Here is a 21,503-nt window from a genome sequence, read left to right as displayed (position 1 = left end):
ATTGTGAATGTAAGATGCTATACAAATATAATTTTCTAGTCAGTTTATATAATATTGTGGCATAAATATCAATTATTAATGAAAATAAAGAGAAATCACACACTTGACTTTAGACTATATTTTGGTGACTGTGCCTATCAGTGTAAACTTAATTATTTGTTTTATCATGCTATAGAAAAAGAAGATCCCACCACTACCTCTCTACCCATTATTGTTATTTTGATGTTTTTTCTAAATGTAATTTAGAAAATGAAATATGTAAAAATGTGTTTTAGATCCTTGAAATGTCTTAAGTTTAACAAAATATGTAACAAAGAAACTACACTGTCTCATGTACACACCCTTTTCTTTTTCTGTATTTTCCTGTTTGATTATGTTGTTTTTGTTGTATTTGTCAATTTGAATTGTTCACTTTTTTGTGAATAAAGTATTTTAGAAGGCAGTCGAGGCAGGTTTCTGGGTTTTGCTGCTGTCGTCCTATTGGTTCTGTGGCCTGCTCAGTGACCAATCACAGGCCGTCATTGTTAATAAAGTTCAGTTGGTTCATAAACATTTCTCATTAAGCAGAAACAGGTGATCCGGGTCCAAACTGCAACGAACAGGTCTCTGCAGCCTGACTCAGACCGGCTGCCCGTTAAAAGGATTATTTCTAATCTATCCTTCAGTTAACTGACTGATTGATTGATTGATTGGCATCACAATGGCGCCGCTCTCCATCCAGTCAGGAGTGAAATACGCCAAAACTCTGCTGCCGGAGACTCTGGTGAGGTCGGTACAAAAAACTTCTAATGAATTTTAGTTTAGTTTTTGTTTGTCTTAAAGCTGAATATTAATTTAATTCTTCGTAATAATTTAATAATATTGATTTGGCGCAATGAGTCCATGACACCAGCTGCGCGTAAAGGTTTTCTTTTTGTAAATGAAGGTGCATGTGAGTTAAACGCGCTGCAGTCTGTCCAGAGGTCTCATTTTTAAAACTAAAATAATCAGATTTATAATCCGCGCGAATGCACGTATTTTTCCTTTTTTGTAAATCACAATCAACTTGAAAATGTGCACACGTGGACCTCATATCCCACCTCTACAATCCCACAATTAACCATAAATGGTCAATGCAAAATCCTTCATGAATATTGATCATGTTGTTCCTGTAGTATTAAAAACAGAAGAAAGTTTGTGAGGCTGACAGCTGCAGCAGCTGTTAATACAGTCGGTACAACAAACAAAACAATTCACGAACTTAAACAAAGTGGTCAGACATGGAGGTAGACGCCAAGAAGTGCGTTGCTGCACAATGTCAGGGTATAAATGGACTAATGGAGGCACTAAAGCTCACTGCCTCGTGTTTATATATCTACTGTATATAGACACATACATGACTGATGAGACCATACACTCAATATCTAAAACACTGTATTCATTTATATTTACTCCAAAATCCAGCATACAGGTCTTTCTCTAATTTCCACAGTCCATATATGAGTGCAGGTGGTGAAGATGTACTGGTGGTGACTGGAGAAGGCAGAGTGTGTGTGTGACAGCCATCACAGTATCTCCAGTGACAGTCATGTGTTCACTGCAGCGATTTTACACACAAAAACTATATGAACACTAAAATCATACCTGGTAATATATGCAGAGTATTAAAAGATCTCTGTTCTGCGATACTTTAAAGGTATTTGATGTCATCTTGGATTTCTACAACTGATGATGATGATGATGATGATTTCATTAAGTTAACATGGTTGAAATGTTTTGAACTGTCAAATATATCAAAAAACACAGACAAAAATGTCAGTGTGTTTATGTACTTGCTCTGTACAAGCTTGGATTAACCCTAGATCTATTCAAAACCCTAAAAACACTTTGTTTAAAAGATGTTAGTATTTTTAATGCTGATTATTTCCACCTAAATGAACTAGATGTTTAGGAAAAAATAAACAAATACTGGATTAGAAACTGCATCCCTACTCAACTCAGAATATTCAATCAATTCATTGATCCTACTAAAATGTTTTCAAATGTCTTAAAACACTCAGCTGCCCAGATGAACACTGACAAATGTTTTTTTTTCTTGCTATAATCATTCCTGCTGTTCATACCGGCCATTAGAAGATTCCCTCCAAATGGTACAACATGGATTGCATAAAATGCATTTAAAAGTCTCTGTGAAGCTTATATTCAGCTTCAGCAGTCTGAGTTAGTCATATCAAGTGGATATGACTCTTTGTGTTTCCTCGAACAGTGTTTCCCTGTTGAGCCGCAGGTGGAAGTATAGTAACAAAAAGAGGGACTTTGGCACTAAAAAGACGCTTCATATTAGCTTCAGATAAACTTTTAAATACATTTTTGCACAGAAGGAGGACTGTGGATTTTGTCCCCCATCACTTCCATTGTAAGGTCATTGTGAAGGGATCTTCTAATGGTCAGTATGAACAGGAGGAATGATTACAGCAAGAAAAACAGGTTTCACTGTTCATTTGGGCTCCTGACTGTTGTTTTAAGACTGACTCCTCATGTTTTGTGGCAGGTCAGTATCAACAGTCCAGACCACCATCTCTCGGCACATCCTGCCCTCAGCTCAGCTGCGCTGCTTTAAGGTCTGCACCCACAGCCGCAGGCGGCGGCGGGGTCTGGCGGCGTCCTCTCTGGACGAGCTGCTGGAGCAGGTGAAGAGGGGAGGGAGCTGTTCCACTATGATATTATTATCATAGAAAGATTACTGGGTCCTGACTGTGCTGCAACTTCAGTGACTGGTTTTTGTGCCTCAGGCTGCGAGGGTGTTCATGCTCTCCTGCCACTTGCTGACTCTGGTCCTGGAGGACGACGGGACTGTGGTGGACTCGGAGGAGTTCTTCCAGTCTCTGCCAAACAACACGCCGCTGATGGTGCTGGAGAAAGGAGAAATGTGGACGCAGAACAAGGTGAGAATCAACTGATGAGAGAAGAGGAGGTAAACTGTAATGATTGCAATAATTGATGAAGTTCAGGAGATTTTTCTGAATAGATATAAGACTTAATTGATCTCTGGAGGGGAAATCTACATGTTGCAGCAGCTAATAATCTAATAATATTTACTCATTTAATTATTATATTTAATTGTTTTGTGTCATGTTGCTGGTGCTCCCCGTCTGAGGGATTTGTTGTTTGTTAATTTGTACGATAACTAATAGAAAATAAAATCATAAAGTTGGATAAAAACTCAAGAAAATATTAATACAATCACAAGAGATGTGCAGGCAGAGACAAAACGTCAAAAGGCTTCTCATGTGGTTTCCCTATAATAAGTATCAAAGTTCATATTTCAGGAGAAAAATTACTACAATTGATGTTCTTGCTCTCATCTGTGCAAACTGAATCTACAATATAGGAAATAGAAGGGTATTAAGGGTGCAATGTGTAAGAATTGGCCACCTGATCCAAACAAAAGGGGGCAGCAGAACACCCCTCCACCCCCCTTCCACACGCACACATCACCACCCAACAACATTATTACTCACTGAATGTAGCGTAAAGCTTACTGTTTACAGTGAATCTGTCCTATGATTAAGATATCAAAATGCTACAGAGACATTAGCGTCAAATTACCAAAGAGCTGCACAGATCAGTTCATCAGATCATACAGCTGAGATGACCGACTGTCTCACCAGCCAGCGGCTGCACCAGCAGCAGCTTTCAGCCTGGCTCCACCATTGCTGCTGTTGCCTCTGGGCAGCGCTACTTCCTCTCATGCTGGACTGAGGGCAGACTGGACACTACAGTGATTCACTATCGAGATGAAGTACAAAGTGGTATTAAACAGGATGAGCTGGAGCTAGCTGGTTAGCATGCTAATTTCAGTAGACATCTCTGCAGCACAAGACATTTAGCTCTTTGACATAACGTCAAAACTGTTATTTCTTCTGTTTATAATTTTTGTTAATTTGTGAATGTTTTAAACTAAAATTATGGCCAAATCTTACACATTGTACCTTAAGGGCTTACAAAGAGGGATTTCCTAACATAAATATTTTTTAATCCCAGCCTTTTTTGAAAACTCGGCCAGTTTGTTTGTTAAGGCAAATCATGAACTGTTACTTTCTCCAGTTCTTCCACAAGATGGCAGCACTTTTCTTTATTTTCATTTTTAACTTGTGGCTTGAGGAGATCCTGCTGACAGAAGTGTCCTTTTGCAATAACAATAACTACATGAACCCATTTAGCATTTATCAGTAGTATATAAACATTTATAAATGGTTTATAACAAGTGTTTTGTTTTATGTATAGTATTCATTAGCAGTTATAACTTTTCCTATAAAGACATTTTTATATTATCACAACTGTCTTATTATTTTCATTCATTGTTTATATAGCCGCAAACACTTATGGGTGTCCACAAGAGGAGTTATAGTCGTGTACTAATACATTAATAAACACTTATATCTGCTTATGACTACATTATACTGTTATATGCTGATTATAAATGATAAATAGGGAGCGCTGAGTTTTTTTTTTTCCCCCTCAAACTAGACGTAAAAAAAAAAACAAAAGTGCTGCCATCTTTTGGAAGAACTGGAAAAAGTGAAAGGTCATGATTTGTTTAAAAAAATCTTTCAAACTTCCACCTAAATTTCTTATAAGGTCAAAAAAACAAGAATTACATAAGGTGTATTTCGCTCTTAATCTTCTAAACACTGCACATAGTTTATTCTGAGGCTGTAAATTTAGACTGAGCATTCAGATTGATTGATTGGCTCCCTGTTCTGTGACTGACCGTGACCTCTGACCTCCCTGTTGAAAGAAGGACGGTCCAGATAAAACAGATCTGCTTCTGCACAACTTCAGGTTTGGTTTACTGCACATTTCAGATCTTCCCGAGCTTCCGTCAGCCAAAGAAGAATGGGATTGCTAAACTGACCTTTGACCTCTACAAACTGCACCCTAAAGATTTCATGTGCTGCTTCGCCATCAAGGCCACCCTGTATGAGATATACACGCTCTCCTATGACTTCAGATGCACCAGGATAAAACACATCCTCAAGTGAGTTGACCTCTACTGACCTCTGCTGGTCACCTGTAGGACCTGCAACATATCTTCAACTAATCTCTCCAACAAGTCTGATAATAGTTTTTTATTTAGTCTGCATGCTGAGATTTCTGATTATACATAATTACAGTACAGACAGAGTCAGTGTGTAGCACTAGTGGAGTTGGACACAGTTTAAAAGTCAACAATTACAGAAATATAAATGTAGACAGCTTTCCTTCCCTGCTCCACCTTATGTATGGATGGATGGATAGTAGTTAGTTAGTTAGTTGAAAAATAAAACATTTTTTGTCTTGAGGCTGCCACCGGAGGTCAAACCAGAAGGGTTTGTTTGGTGTCTATTTTAGACCATCTCAGACTCTTGTCTTATCTTTTATGAGTGTAAATTGATGTTTAAATAATAACTTTATTTATATAGCACCTTTTTAAAAACAAAGTTTACAAAGTGCTTTGACAGACAAAGCAAAAGCAGTACAATGCAAAGCAAAGACATGAGACAGAAGACAATAACAGATCTGACCTTTAAAAAGATGGCGGCCAAAGGCAAAGACAGACAATAAAGAGATGATAAAAAGTTTAAAAGAAAGATGATCTAAAGACAACATTACATAAAAGCAAGTCTGTAAAAATGGGTTTTAAGAAGTGATTTAAAAGACGTCAGAGATTCTGCAGCCTTATCTGCTCAGGCAGGTCGTTCCAAATGGTCCTGATGGAAAAAGCTCCTTTTAGATTTAAGCCTTGACTTTGGAACAGCCAGAAGGCCCCACCTGAGGATCTAAGGCTGCGGGCTGGCTCGTACAGGGGTCAACATATCTGTTATGTAGCTTGGAGCTTCAGACCCAGACGTGCTTTAAAAGTGATCAGTAAAATCTTAAAATCAATTCCAAAACGAACAAGGAGCCAATGGAGAGAAGCCAGGATCGGGGTGATGTGATGTTGTCTGTTAAAACCAGTAAGAAGCTGAACTGCTGCGTTCTGGACTAGTTGGAGGTGGAACAGGGATTTTTGTGTTAGTAGCACTCAACCAATTAAGCATTGCACTAGAACATTGTCAGACTCATGATGGATGCAGCAACCTACATTACCCACAATGCAACTCGATTCGATTCACTCAACTTTAGAGTTTCAGGTGCGTGATGCTCGCAGTGCCTGTTAACCTCACTTCTTTTTAACTTCTCAAATTTGAGATAACCTGAATTACTGAATTGTTTATTTATGATTTCAATGTGTTTATAATTTGTGTGGATTATTGATCAGCCCAAATGTTTTAAGGAAGGTGAAAATTATGTAAATATATCTCACATCAAACTATTTTGCACATATGACTGACTAGAAAAGCCATATTTAAAACAACAATAATACATCATGCTACATGCTTCAGTGTTAAAAACATACAACATAAAGAAAATAACGAGTTAAGATTTTCTATCTCAGTTGGTTAGGATGGCTGTTTTAATAAGTGTGGTTCAGCAGAGCAGACGTTTCAATCTCCAGTTCCCCGAGTACTAAGCTGCTGGCAAACCTGAGGATGCAGGTGGAAGTTTGGTGGTGTGATCAGTTCCTGTATGTAGGGAGGCACATGACTGTTGATGGATTTGTATGCGAGTAGCAGGACTTCGTAGACAACAGACTCTCCTCTTTGGTCCTTTTTTAATGCACAGTTAGTGTTTTTCTTTCATCTCTGCAGCTGAACTGACAGTTTGTGTCTCCTCCTCCCCGTCAGGTCAGTGATGCGCTGCCTCACCTGCCTGACCAGACTGATAGGCCAGCTGCTGCTCTGCACGTCCTCATCATTACTGCAGTTCACCGGAGAGGACGACTGCTAGTGTGTGTGTGTTAATGTCACTGGGTCTGAACATCAAAAGCATTTTCACAACTCTCCATCAGACGGAAGAATTGAGTCCGTCCATTTGTGTGTGTTTGAGACAGACTGAACTTTTAGTTTTCCTCTTGTTCACACTGCTTTTATCTTCACTGAATGATTTTCTTTCTTTGTCTGGATACTTTACATGTTTTAACTCTTTTGTGTGTTGAACTGTCACGCAAATTCTATAACTGTGAGGTTGTGGAATTTATTTTTCTGAATGTTTTAGCTTTGATTTGTCTTGTTTTTGTTGAGCTTCGTTAGTATTAAGAGGATAAAATGTTGGGAACTGTACATTTGATTAAAAAAATACTCTATGTAAATCAAATATATGAATAAAGATTTGTTTTCTTAAGTTTTTCTAAGTCATGAGAATCTATTAATTTTAATGTGTCCATATCATAAATCCTAAACCTTTATTCAACTTTTGAGGAAGGACTGCTTCAATTTTTTTACACTTGTTTCATACTGTTTGTACTGTTTAAGTTACTTTTGACTGTTTTCTTCTCCTGTGCTGAACCATCTCTACCAACAGACATTAGTTTTCTCTGTATAAACTGACTTCAGGAAAAGGTTTAAGCATATATTTATCTGATGTACATGATGATATAGAGTAAGTGTTCTCACAGCTTGTTCACGGCAGGATGAAGCAGAGATTGGTGTGTTGTGTGTGTGTGTGTGCACACAGGGAGCAGAGCAGAAGTACGGTATCAGTGATAAATTCCTGTTTTATAGCTCATGGTGCTTTGTAAACTGACACTGCTGCTGGCCTCAGCAGCAGCTGACCCATGCTTCATCTTCTCTCCGTGGGAATGTCTGGCACATGTTTCCTGACAGAGGGAAAAAAAATCCCCTCCAGAAGTCCTTCCTCATTTCTCTGATCAGACTGCAGAACAAATCCATATTGTGAAACGACTGTTTGTTTCACAGTATGCGAATATTCAAACCACCTCTTGGAACCGGCTTGTGGTTCATTCACAAACTCACTCGTTCACATTTGGCAGGCTGCAGTTCTTCCACCAGGGGGAGCTATTTGATCAATCAGATGGGATTTACACCAACAGCCTGCGCCACCTGCAGGCAATGAGTGTTACAGACAGTTTTTTTCTTTTTAATAGCTGCTATTGTCTTTGAGTTTTTACATTTAACATTTTTTAACACCTCAGTCTGTTGCTAGAGGAAACTTATTGGATGGGTATCAGATTTCAGATTTAATAGTTAAATAATGGGAATGTTGACAATATTTCCGTTTTATTTCAACAATATCATGTATGTAACAGATTTGTAGAATAGAGCCATACTATTCAGCAATCCTCTGCCTACTTCCATGACGTGGATCAGTTCACCTGTGTTCACTCACTCCTATCATAGCCTAATCTATACATCCCACCCATACTGATACAGAAAAACTCTTCCGCTTATGGTTTAGGATTTAAATGACTGACCTCAGTATTTATAAAATCCTGGCTATATGTATCGCACATCATAATTGCTGCTGCTGTTACTTTTCTTGCCCGTAGGCGGCGACATCAACATGCCTGCACCTGCAGCTTTAAGTTAATAATCATAATAATAACTTTATTTGTATAGCACCTTTCATACAAAAAATGCAGCTAGAAGTACTTTACAACAAAAAATTACATGCACCAAGTGCTTCACAACAAAAAAGACAAATGAACATAAAACATGTAAATGTATATAAGATGGAAAATAAAAACCACTTGATAAAATAAATAAAAATAAGATAAAATAAAGTGAAAATATGATACATAGAATGTGTACTCAGTAGTAGTAATTTGAGACTTAATAAACAAAGACCATATCGTGTGTACAAAATCTGTAAATTGGCACTTAGGTCTGTGAAGCCATAAGCATAACAGAAGTGCAGCTGAATGATCATTGGATCCTGCGATTATGCTCTGTGACATTGAGTTGAGTTATATTGAGGTTATGTCACTTTAAATTAAGTGGAAGTTTTTAAGTTGTACACCTGTAATTTACCTGACTTTATTTTCTTGTTAGAATCAGAAACTGGTTTACTGCCAGTTAAGTTTGCACATACAAGGACTTTGCCTTGGTGTTGTGATGACAATCAAAAAATAGAAGGTAAGAGAAAATAGAACTACCACGAAAGTCAAGTTATCATAAGTAAGCAAGAAATACAGTAGGCCTACAACATATATATGACCTGACAATAATGTAAGATATTAACCAGGAATGTGCAAATGTTCACAGTATAAATACTATAAACAATACATGTAATATGCAAATGCAATCCTTTTCAATATTACACTTTTTAATATTTTCTAATGAATTTTCAGTGGTCACCCTGACAGTAAACATATAGGTTTTTTGGCTGCCAACAATGTTGAATGCTTCCTTTATTTATTTATTATTACTTTATTTATTATTATTATTTTATTACTTTAGGGTTAGGGTTACAATAAGTACAATAATCACAATTAGTAAACATGAAGTACACACAGTGGAAAATACTTTTTGGCAAGTAAAATCTAGTAAAAATACTGCATTTAAATGTTCAAGTAAAGTTCACTTCTCAAAAGTATAAAAGAAAATGCATTCATGAATAAGCAGTAGGCTGTTTTATTTATAGACAACTTGATGAAAGACAGGAATGCATCACCTTTAATGAGCTTTATTAATTATAGTTAATTAGGATAATTTTAATCAGCAAAAAGTCGTCAGATAAAATACTGAACCTCTAAAATGAAATATTTACTTTCTGCCTCTGGAATCATATATTTGCCTCACTTATGTATTAGTATGTAGTGTGTGGGACAGTAGTAGTGTTGTTGTGTGACAGATAGAGTAGACAGGACTTTCTGCTGAGTGGGACAAACTCTGCCCCCCCTCAGGGCGTGGTCGCGTGTCCGCGCACGAGAGCAGCAGCAGATGAAGCCGGCCGCGCGCTCCCGTGGTGGATCAGACACACGCCGGCATCCAGCAGCGGAGGAACGACTGATCTCAGAGAATCACCGGAGAGAGAAAAAGACCGAGAGAAAAGACGAAAGATGAGGGAAATAGTTCACATCCAGGCCGGACAGTGCGGGAACCAGATCGGGACCAAGGTACAGACCACTTTATATTTCATGACTCAACTTGTAGCTGCAACAAAAGTAATATCACAGTAATATCTCCATGACTTGCATAAAGCATCAGGGTTTCCATACATGGCTAACTTCTGTCATAATTATGAAGTGTTACGATTAGTGAATCAATCAGCGACAAGTTTGGTAATTTATTGATTATCTGAGCAAAGATGATAAAGGGTCGGTGGAGGGCTTAAAGGGTAGGTTAAAAAATTTTTCAAGTGTGTCTTAAAACAGCAGTCAGGTATCCATATGAACAGTGAAAGAGGTTTTCCTCGTTGTAATCATTCCTCCTGTTCATACTGGATATTAAAAGATCCTTCAAATGTGCTTTCAATGGAAGTGATGGAGGCCAAAATCCACAGTGTGTCCACACAGTCATTTAAAAGTCTCTGTAAAGCTTATATGAGGCTTCAGCAGTCTGAGTTAGTCATAACAAGTGGATATCTGACACATTAAACCGTTACACATCACTGTTAAACAATAATGATGTTTTATGATGTGACAATGCTGCGGTTGAGGTCTGGTTAGGTTTAGGGAAAGATGATGGTTTGGGTTAAAATGATCACTTTGTTAAGGTTAGAGAAACATGTGGTGGATTAAAGTTACTACTTCCTTAAAGTTAGGCCACCTTCGTCATCATGGCTACAATAATATGTAATAAAATGTTCTTTAACAAATTCTGTGAAGAAACCAAAACCAACAATGAGCTGATGTACTAACGAGTATTGTGATATATCTTATTCCTCTGTGCTGTAGACTTCTGTTGTTGTCCAAAAACTATTAAAAACACGTCAGTGAGCCACACCGCTGCACCGGGTGACATGTTTCGTCATCACCATGAACACACACACTGTAGTTTATTCTGACTCAGTCCCACACACACTGTCCTGCTGCCCGTCTTCACAAGAAAAACGACAGTATAGGTCAAAAATTCAGGTCAGCAAAAACAGCCTATAGTTACGTTTACGCCATCTAGTGGTCGTAGTAATTATGACCCGAGGAAGTGACGCAGTTGGGTGGATGGCGAGATAGTTAGATGGCAAAAAGTGGACTTAGCTGCAGGAGACCGCTGTTTTGCTTCCTGTTTCCAACCACGATTGTCATGTTTCCAACCACGAGTTGGGACAGTTTTTTAAAAAAAAACAAAGGTTGTGCAACTTTAAGGAAGTAACTAACCCACTCCATGTTTCAAGTGATCATTTTGACCCAAACCATGATCTTTTCCTAACTCGAACCAAGTGGTTTTTGTGCCTAAACCTAACCAGATCTTAACAACAGCGTTGTCACACCATAAAATACAATTATTGTTTAATATTACTGCTGATAGAAGCAGCATAATACTCACTAGAGCACCAAATGTGGATCCATCCGCCACAGAAAATAGTCCCCAACAAATGCAGCTCCCCCTGTGTTTGTTTGATAAAAACTACAGTGACCAGCTGTTTTAGGAAAGTCCCCCTTCTATAAATGAAACTGTATTTCTGAGTTGAACCAATGGGCTTATAGCTGACAGAGTACAGAAGAGACAAGCTATTGTTTTTGAGGTTAATATGATGAATAAAAATTAAAACAATGGATAGCTAACAGTACATTTTTGAATGAATGAATGAATTCATTGGGCCTTGGTTCCTTTCTGTTTAGTAATAAACTCTTCACAGTGGTGCGGAGGAGTGAACTTAGAGCCACTGTGAGACTATTCAAGGAATCTGGATAGACACACACACACACACACACACACACACACACACACACACACAACTACACTCTGACTCACACAACTATTTCAGTATGAGTTTTCTGGGCTGGAAGTCAAGTGACCGAACATAGTTTTAGTAACAGAGAAAGTGAAACATGAGAATACAACTTTGTTGTCCACAAAAATGGAAAACTGTCTGATCCTATCCGGCAGTTCATTAAAACATGAAAACATACGCAAACCACACAATAACACTGACACTATACTCCAAATAATGAAGTGACTGTAATCGATATTTTTATAATAACGTTGTCTGAACTATCAGTGTGTAATGTGTTGGTTGTGGCTGGTAGTGATGAACCTACAGAGAATTATCAGTGACTCTGCACCTCCTCTTGGCTTTACAGAGCTTTATAGTGAGTTTCAGCTCATTGTTTATCTGTCCGGCTGCAACTTTACTGTTCTGGTTCACTCTCAGCGCTCTCATAGTGTTGTTTTCAGAGAAAAAGCTGTAAAAAGCCACTGTACACTACCTGCTCAGCACCGAACGGCAAACAGACACAGTTAGCTGTAGACTAGCTGGTGAACATAGTGGAGCATTTAGCAGCTAAAGAGCCAGATATTTCCCTCAGGAGTTGGTAGAGAGTAAAAACAGAGCTAAATGAGAGTGAATATTGGACTTACATTCACCAGGTGGACAGAAACACGACTAATGTTGCTCCGTAACTGCTGGATGTGGAAATAAGCAACTGTTTGCTAACAAGTTCAACATATCAACTTAAAAGCTGATGATATGTCAGAGTTGTGTTCACTATTTGTTTCTGCAAAAAAAACTAGTGGACAAAAAATTAGTTAATGCGGATTTAAAGCTGGAGGGTAGGACTTTTGTCTCCCCCTTCTGGCAGTGAGAGTAAAGGGAGGCGCTCAGCTGTGAATAACAGGCACACAGAGAGTGTGTTGGTAAAAATGGATATGTTTTGACAGTGTTTTGGTCTATCAGACCAAAAACATATTTTATGATGGTACACCAGCCCACCAGGATTTGTCCCAGTATGCCTGATGGCCAGTACACCACTGGCCGTAACCTGCTGTTGCTGCTGTAAAATGGTGGATAAATTGTTTTGAGTGTCATACAACTCCTGCCAAATGACTCCTTTCACTATCAGAATTTGATCCATTTGGTCCAATAACACTTGGAAAGTCTAGAAGAGCCACACGATTAACAGCCAAACGGCCAGCATGGGAATGTCGCCACTGACATGAGATTTAAAAACTCTTGACTTGAATGTAATGGACGTTCATTTATATGTAGAAGTTCCGCAGAGCAGGATTAAACAAAATAAAAAAAAGACGAAAATTATAATCAGAGAAACAACAAACACTCAATGAGCAGCCAGCAGGTTCCATAGTGCAAACACAGAGGCTGCTGGGTAACGAATCCCTGTGACTGTGTGGAAAGTATGTAACTCAGCAGGTTGTAAACAAATGTAGAGAAACGGCCACAGCATTGTACAAAGTATCTGACATTGTTTAAGTTTGAATATTTATCTTGCTGTTCGACGTTTTATTATCAACCTCTAACGTCTGTTTTCACCTTTTAAACTCTTATTTAACTCATGACAAACTCTTTAAATTCCATCCCAAAGTTTCCAAATGAATACATTTCCCCAAATGTAATGATTCACAAGTTAACTGAATGTTTTTAAATATTTTATGTTTTGGACTCTATTTGATTTTTTGGTTCAAAGGCAAAGAACTAATTAAAAATGTCATTCTGAATTTTTAAATTAAAAGCGCATTTCATCCAAATCACTATATATATATAGTATATATAGTATATATATATATATGTAGTATATAATTTCTGGTAATTATCCATGCAGATTTCTTGGTAATTATTTCCTCAGTATAAAGAAATCACCATGAAAACCTTCTGTTTTTTTCAACCATCGCTGGTTAATTATCTTCTAGAGAAAGCAGTGGTTACCTCTGTGACCCAAATATGCTAATACATAGATGGAAGGAGCTCTGTGGGAGAAAAAGGGTTTAACAAAATGTTCAGGTTAACATCTGAGTTCTTCTTCTTCTTCTCCTTCATCTGTTGCTGCTTCTGTGACTCGATCAGTTCTGGGAAGTGATCAGCGACGAGCACGGCATCGACCCTGCAGGAAACTATGTGGGTGACTCAGCTCTTCAGCTGGACAGGGTCAACGTCTACTACAATGAGGCATCCTGTAAGTAAAATAGATAATGAGTGTGTGTGTGAGTGTGAGTGTGTGAGTGTGTGTGTGTGTGTGTGTGAGTGTGTGTGTGTGTGTGAGTCACTGTGAATATTCCCCTGAATCACCTGCGATGGTCTGAGTTTGGCTTCTACTGGAAAATTAATCACAATTCACCTCTTAAACCAACACAAAGCTTGTTTTTTTTCCCCCAAGTGTTTCCAAATTGATGGATAAAACTATAACGCTCTGAAATGTTAAGAAAATAATAGACACAAGAGAGGAAAATTGCCATCTTTTTTTGCATTTTTTAAATATTTGGGACACCGCACATTGTTTTATATCTTATTAATATATTTTTATCTACGGATTCAGAAACCTTTAGTTGGTTTGCTCTGGTCCGTATCAGTGAATGAGTTGCATTTTCCTGTTTGTTTGGTTACTTTTCACACAGAAAAAACCAAAATGTATTACTAAACCATTCTCACTAAACATTCTGTCATTGGTCAGTTGTGTCTGGGACGGTATTGAGAACATAAACACTGGAAGAAGGTGCTGAGGAAGCTCCTTCATCCAAATTCTTTGTTGTTTTAGTCCAGGTTGGACCTTGATTCATTTTCAGAGTAGCTGCTAGCAACTGTTGAGTTCATTCATCCACATCCCAGCATGCAAACCACTTGCAGAGTACACCTAGTTGTCAGATCAGATGGAGGTTGGATCACAAGTCACAAGTCACTCCTGTCACAGGTGAGAACTTGTCACTCTGTGTATTTTAGGTTCGGAATTTCTAGGACACACAATCACAAACCAAAGCAGAGAAGTTTAACCAAATTTTAGCTATATGTTTTTAGAGTGTAGGGAACATAAAATGCAAAGAGTAGTAAAAAATATAAAAACAGTAAAAATGGAAATAGAATAGATTCTTAAATTAAAGAAACACTAAAAGTATATAGTGCTTATCTGAGGAACAGTATTGCAAATTGTTTTCTTGGCAAATGGCTGCTATGTTGTGCGTAGTTTGCTTAGCTGGCCTACTGGTAGTAGCTGGATCTCTGTCGGATCTCCAGTCTCAAAGGGTCCAAACCCAAGTATGACTGCTGTGTTCAGACCTGCCCAAATGAATAGTACCAAGGAGGAAGTACAAGAGTCTCCTTCAACTGGACTAAACATGGCAGGTTTGAAAACTCCTTGGAACAAGGGAATAGTAACAGGAGCAAAGTTTGTTCATCACAAAAACTCAATGATCAGGATTTGGAACAATATATATAGTGAGCTTAACAGGTGAGGCATGAATCGAGGCAAACAATTGGCCACCAGTCCCCACCAATGGGACCTGAGACAACTCCAAGAGGTCACTTAACAGGAAAATGTAAACAACATAAAAATGTGACATTTTGGTGCCAGAAAGTATCATGTTTCTTATGTTTGTTTGTGCAGCACATAAATATGTCCCCCGGTCAGTGCTGGTCGACTTGGAGCCAGGAACCATGGACAGTGTTCGTTCAGGAGCCTTCGGACAACTCTTCAGACCAGACAACTTCATCTTTGGTAACAGTCAACTGCTTTAATTCAAGGAATATGGAGGTTAATGGAGGTTTTAGCAACGAAGTTGTAAGTTTGTGTAAGTTTACAGGGTTGTTTATGTAAAAATGCCCATTATATTTACCTAAGGTTCAATAATGACTGAAGACCCTTACCTGGAAAATGATCTGAACTCTTTTAATTTGCTTTAGGATAAATAAGATAAAAAGTTTTGAGATAAAGGTAGTTTTATGGCATGCTGATCTCAGCTTAAATGCTTCATTATATCAAAGAAAGCAGCCTAAAACTCAGGGGGTTGATTAAGGTGCAATTCTGCAAACAATTATATAAACCAAATGTATTCTTCTCCTCATTAATGTCTTCCTCAACTAAGTCACTGATTGAGGATAAAAATGAAAGAAAATCTTTATTATTTAGAAATAAAGAGATAATAATATTATGAAATGCTCACATTGACACATGGCTCACCAGAGAGCTTCATTTACACAGCAAATGTCAAACTCTTCTGCATAAGATTTTTCCAGAATACCAACATTAGATAAAAAAAGAAATGGAAAAGCTGCAGCTATGAAAAAATCCAAACATAACTGTAATTAAAGGAGCAGGAGATTTTTATTTTTAGAGCACCAGTCAGCAGGTAAAAACCCTTAAAGCTGCATTAATTGAATTGTGGCCTCTTGGGGGCAGCAGAACTAGCTGTAAACACAGCATATGATATATTATCGGTTTATAAAGCAGTTGTGGTTAACATGTCAAGAAACAGCTGCCCACTTCCACATCCTGCAGACACATGATCATCCCATTATTGTTGACAGTGTCAGTAATTACTTGTGGAGTTTCTCAGGGTTCCATTCTTGGTCCTTTATACTTTAAATTTGATTGAAGCTAAATTAAAGTTTACTTTTTTTTGCTCCATTTGGTGGCAGCATAAATAACACGACATCTGACATATTATCATCTTATAAAGTAGTCATGGCTAAAATGTTAGCAAACAGCTGCCCACTGCCTGAAACTAGCGGCTAAAAGAGGCTAAAATGCTCTGCAGAACTGCAGAGATGGTGACATTGCTCTCTGGGTTTATTACTACAAGATAAACTTTATAAAAAGTATGAATTATTGCAGCTTAAGGAGTTGTAGGGAGGTTTGTGTTATCACAGAGATGGAACAGCAGTGAAACTTTCCAGCGTGTAATTTGTACAGTAAACACAGTGAAGTAAGTCCAGCATTTGTTTTATAAACTGATGTCTGAGTAGGAGAAGAAGCAGGGAGGCTGTAGATCTCTCCATGTCTCTCATGTACACACACATGAATTAAACTCTGTCCTCTGATACCCCGGCTGAAAATGGGTCACCAGTGGAGTGTGGGTCTGCGTGCACATTCCCATCTGTCGTGGTGATCATTTTACATTTCACAGATGGATTTGCAAAATGTTTGTGCTGATGATTGGTTGTCTGCAGGTCAGACAGGTGCGGGGAACAACTGGGCTAAAGGTCACTACACGGAGGGGGCGGAGCTCGTAGACTCAGTCCTGGACATAGTGAGGAAGGAGTGCGAGCACTGTGATTGTCTCCAGGTGAAGAAGACTAGTCTTCTTTTGGCTTTTCTGAAGAAATAATCAATAATCTCATTGGTTGGTTAAACCCTAAACCAGGTTAAAATTAAGCACTTTTGTAGTAAAGATGGAAACAAAACATTTTTATTTGAAATTGCATTTTTTTGTCAAACATTTTTATATAATATAATATCATCAAAGGTGATTTTAAGGTCAGTGTATTACAATGCAGTAATTTGCATGTCTTTACAATTTATTTGCTAGATTACATGAAAAGGACAGTTCTTTACTGAAGCCAAACCTACACCCATGACCAATTAATAAATATCTGAAAGCAGACTGTAACTTTCTCATCACTGTTTGCTGTGAAATGACAGAAATAAACAACTTCTCCTCACAGGGTTTCCAGCTGACTCACTCTCTGGGAGGGGGCACCGGCTCGGGTATGGGCACCCTGCTGATCAGTAAGATCCGAGAGGAGTACCCTGACCGGATCATGAACACCTTCAGTGTCATGCCCTCACCTAAGGTATCAGGAAGGAATAATCTGTGTTTATTCCCTCTCTTTTTTGTGCTTCATCCTACTTTCTTTCATCTTTCTCTTATAATACCCTTTCCACTTATATTCTTCTCTCACAACCCAAAACCCTTTCCATATAGTCCATGGTGTTGCTCTGATTTCTCTTTAGAGCCCAGTCACACCAGAAAATAATAAGTAGAAAAAGTAATATAAAAAAAGATCAAACAGATTAAACCAAAGTGAAAATAATTGTTAAATATATCCTTAAAAGTAAGCAGGACAAGGTTTTTTTTTGGCAAACTCAAAGCTCATGACAGAGCTATTAACGTCAACAGTACACAATTATATAGAAGGTCTTTTACTTTTTATATGCTGCTTGAATTGGAATAAAAAGGGATTAAGTACTCTTAACCATAGCATGCTCATGCAGGACTGTGTGTGCAAGAATTACTGCAGATTATGCAACTGTTTTGTGGAGCAGTTTATACTCCAGTAGAGCAAAGTTAAATATAATTGCTTCTTCTGTTTTGGAGACTGGCCCTATTCCTGGTCAGTAGTCAGTACTGTCAAGATTAGTAGAGGGAGTTACCATCATGGATTAAAGGACAAGCTTCATAATTTTTCAAGTGTGTCTTAAAACAACAGTCAGGAACCCAAATGAACATTAAAGCTGTTTTTCTTGCTGTAATCATTCCTCCTGTTCATACTGACCATTAGAAGATCCCTTCATAATGACCTTACAATGGAAGTGATGGAGGACAAAATCCACAGTCCTCCTTCTGTACAAAAATGTATTTAAAAGTTTATCTGAAGCTAATATGAAGCTTCATCCATCCAAATGAGTCAAATCAAGTAAATGTATATGTAAATGTTTCAGATATCCACTTGATATGACTAACTCAGACTGCTGAAGCCTCATATAAGCTTCACAGAGACTTTTAAATGACTGTGTGGACACACTGTGGATTTTGGCCTCCATCACTTACATTGAAAGCACATTTGAAGGATCTTTTAATATCCAGTATGAACAGGAGGAATGATTACAGCGAGGAAAACCTCTTTCACTGCTGATATGGACACCTGACTGTTGTTTTAAGGCAGACTCTAAAAATTGTGAACCCATCCTTTACAGTCTGAATCCTCCTAAACTGGTATCATGGGAAATTTTCAAATTCTTCCCATTTGGCTGACAATGTGCAAATGAAGGATAATCCTGTAATCCTTTAATTTCTCTTCCTCCTTGTCTTTCTTTTTCCCTGTTCCTGCTTCGCTTTTTTCATCACACCTCAACATCCCCTCATATCTGATCTTCTCTCTAACTCGTCAGGTGTCGGACACCGTGGTGGAACCCTACAATGCCACCTTGTCAGTCCACCAGCTGGTTGAAAACACAGATGAGACCTACTGCATTGACAACGAAGCTCTTTACGACATCTGCTTCCGCACTCTCAAACTCACCACACCCACCTACGGCGACCTCAACCACCTGGTTTCGGCCACCATGAGCGGCGTGACGACCTCTCTGCGGTTCCCCGGACAGCTCAACGCAGATCTCCGCAAGCTGGCTGTCAACATGGTGCCTTTCCCCAGACTCCACTTCTTCATGCCAGGGTTTGCTCCTCTGACGGCGAGAGGCAGCCAGCAGTACCGAGCACTCACCGTTCCCGAGCTCACCCAGCAGATGTTCGATGCCAGAAACATGATGGCGGCCTGCGACCCTCGACATGGACGCTACCTGACCGTTGCCACTGTTTTCCGCGGGCCCATGTCCATGAAGGAGGTGGATGAGCAGATGCTGAACGTCCAGAACAAGAACAGCAGCTACTTCGTGGAGTGGATCCCCAACAACGTCAAGGTGGCCGTCTGTGATATCGCTCCCCGGGGGCTCAAGATGGCAGCCACTTTCATCGGCAACAGCACGGCCATCCAGGAGTTGTTCAAGCGCATCTCAGAGCAGTTCTCCGCCATGTTCCGCCGAAAGGCCTTCCTGCACTGGTTCACAGGCGAGGGCATGGACGAGATGGAGTTCACGGAGGCGGAGAGCAACATGAACGACCTGGTGTCCGAGTACCAGCAGTACCAGGAAGCCACTGCCAACGACGGCGAGGAGAACTTTGAGGACGAGGAGGACGAGATCAACGAGTAAGGAGACCGAACACGACTGGTAAAGCTCTGAGGGAACGCTGGTAGAGCAATCATGTGACATCAGAATAATAATGCTCAAATCTAGTAGTTCTGAAACAGTAGTAGTAGTTCTTTTAATGACGTCATCTCGTTGTGTCCTCTTCTTCTGCAATGGTTTAATGGCACCAACTGAAGAAGCGCCACCTACTGTTTATCTCTTAATATTCACACAACAGCAGTGGATGGAAACAAACATTAAATTTAATTTTCTTTTGGCGATTTTCTGGAAATTTGGTTAAAACTTAATGTAAACTTGGCTAATAAGACAATTCGCCAGTTAATAAACTAGTCAGTTTGAATATTGATAGTTGATTTTTACTTGATTTTTATGAATGTAAAAAAATTTGCAACAACTGCAAAAATCCAAAGATTACAATGGATATTTTCTGGGTTGTTTTGGGGTGCTAGAACAACTTATATAAGAGAATGGAGTCATTATTTTCAGCATTTAAAATCTAGACAGCTAATGGAATGATTGAAAAAATAATCAACAAATATATTAAAGTAAAAATAATTGTTAGTTGTTTTTTAATTTCAAAACACCACTGACAAATTCTTAAAAATATTTTCTCCCACGATGAGCTCTTGTTTCTACAATGTTTCTGAAATGTGGGAATATAATATTGAAAATAATTTTTCTCAGTGTCCTTCCAACAGTCAACAGTGGTTTCTTCTGACAATGACCTAAATGTAACCAAACTAACCATAAAGCTGTCAGATCAGAAAATACAATGAGCCATTTTGTCATTTAGGTTCGAGGATCTGTTGATCGTTAGGAATACAAAAAAAATGTTTGGTAACAGTTAAAAATGTAAAATGAATATCTAACAATTCAATTTAAAGTAGTGAATGAAGTAGGTGCACTGACAGGATGCTAACACTTTAAAGTGGAAACATGAAGGCATCTTTGACATTACCTTTGTCTTTTCTACACAGACACATGCTACTCGTTTTTTATTTGACCACTTACTTACAAAATCCTGATTAACTGTTTTTGTACTGTACTGTGTTTGCGTGTGTTTGTTTTCAAACTGTGATTTTTGTACATTGTGAGCACGTCTGGAGTGGCTGAAATTAAAGCATTCAGTGCCTTAAAGTGTTACATGTCTGCCGTGTCAGTGTTTTCTGGATGTGTGAACTGTAGTCTGTTATGTATTGGATCTGTCCCTGGTGTATTTCGTTTCATTATTCTGGTGGTTTATTAAGTTACCACAGTCATTTGAATCATGAAACAGCTTGTTTTTACAATAAGAAGATTAAGTTATTAAGTATATCACTTTTTTAAACAAAAGCCAATCATTTATGTGAACTGACCTTTAGAGATTTTGATCATTGTTCTGTTCCTGTTTATGTACAAAAATGATGCCTGTCTGAGTCTGCTTAAGTGTGTGCATATTTGACCCAAAAACTTTCTTTTATATAAAAAAATGCAAATTTTCTGTTGAGAAAACGTCAACTTCCTGTTTGCTACAGATTAGGGCTAGTGAACGAATCTTAATCAGAAATGTGTCTGTACCACTGATTATTAAAAACCTTCTTTACTTATTATTTGATAAAATAGTTCTTAAATTAAACCATAATTTTTTCCAGTTTTTAGACTGCTTTTTATTTACACAAAGTTCTTGCATGGCTGCTTTGTGTTGAGATAATGCATTTGATAAGTTAAGATTATTTTGTTAAAAAGGAAAAGGGATTTATAGAAAAGTGTGTTTATATCATGTAAAGTGTCTTTTTTTAATGTTTTTTTTTATTGGAGCAAAATGACAACAGAAACAACATGAAATATA

The 21,503-nt window shown here is 38.3% G+C and overlaps 2 protein-coding genes across 2 annotated transcripts; both read left to right on the top strand.

The window, feature by feature from the left end:
- The first annotated feature begins 548 nt into the window (after positions 1-548).
- cidea (cell death inducing DFFA like effector a) lies at positions 549-7,245 on the top strand. Its single transcript, XM_042399602.1, has 5 exons — positions 549-768; positions 2,531-2,669; positions 2,772-2,924; positions 4,848-5,020; positions 6,750-7,245. Exons 1-5 carry the CDS (start codon positions 701-703, stop codon positions 6,850-6,852), a joined length of 636 nt encoding a protein of 211 aa, XP_042255536.1. The 5' UTR covers positions 549-700; the 3' UTR covers positions 6,853-7,245.
- A 2,535-nt stretch (positions 7,246-9,780) lies between these two features.
- tubb6 (tubulin, beta 6 class V) lies at positions 9,781-20,818 on the top strand. The gene is made up of 6 exons (XM_042399597.1): positions 9,781-9,979; positions 13,825-13,933; positions 15,356-15,466; positions 16,918-17,033; positions 17,413-17,541; positions 18,860-20,818. The coding sequence occupies exons 1-6, from the start codon at positions 9,923-9,925 to the stop codon at positions 19,676-19,678; spliced, it is 1,341 nt and encodes a 446-aa protein (XP_042255531.1). The 5' UTR covers positions 9,781-9,922; the 3' UTR covers positions 19,679-20,818.
- Positions 20,819-21,503: the final 685 nt, after the last annotated feature.

The sequence above is a fragment of the Thunnus maccoyii genome, chromosome 21 (assembly GCF_910596095.1).
Source record: "Thunnus maccoyii chromosome 21, fThuMac1.1, whole genome shotgun sequence".
Classification (NCBI taxonomy): Eukaryota; Metazoa; Chordata; class Actinopteri; order Scombriformes; family Scombridae; genus Thunnus; species Thunnus maccoyii.
Note: the sequence above shows the minus strand (reverse complement) of the source record. Positions and strands in the feature narration are given on the sequence as shown.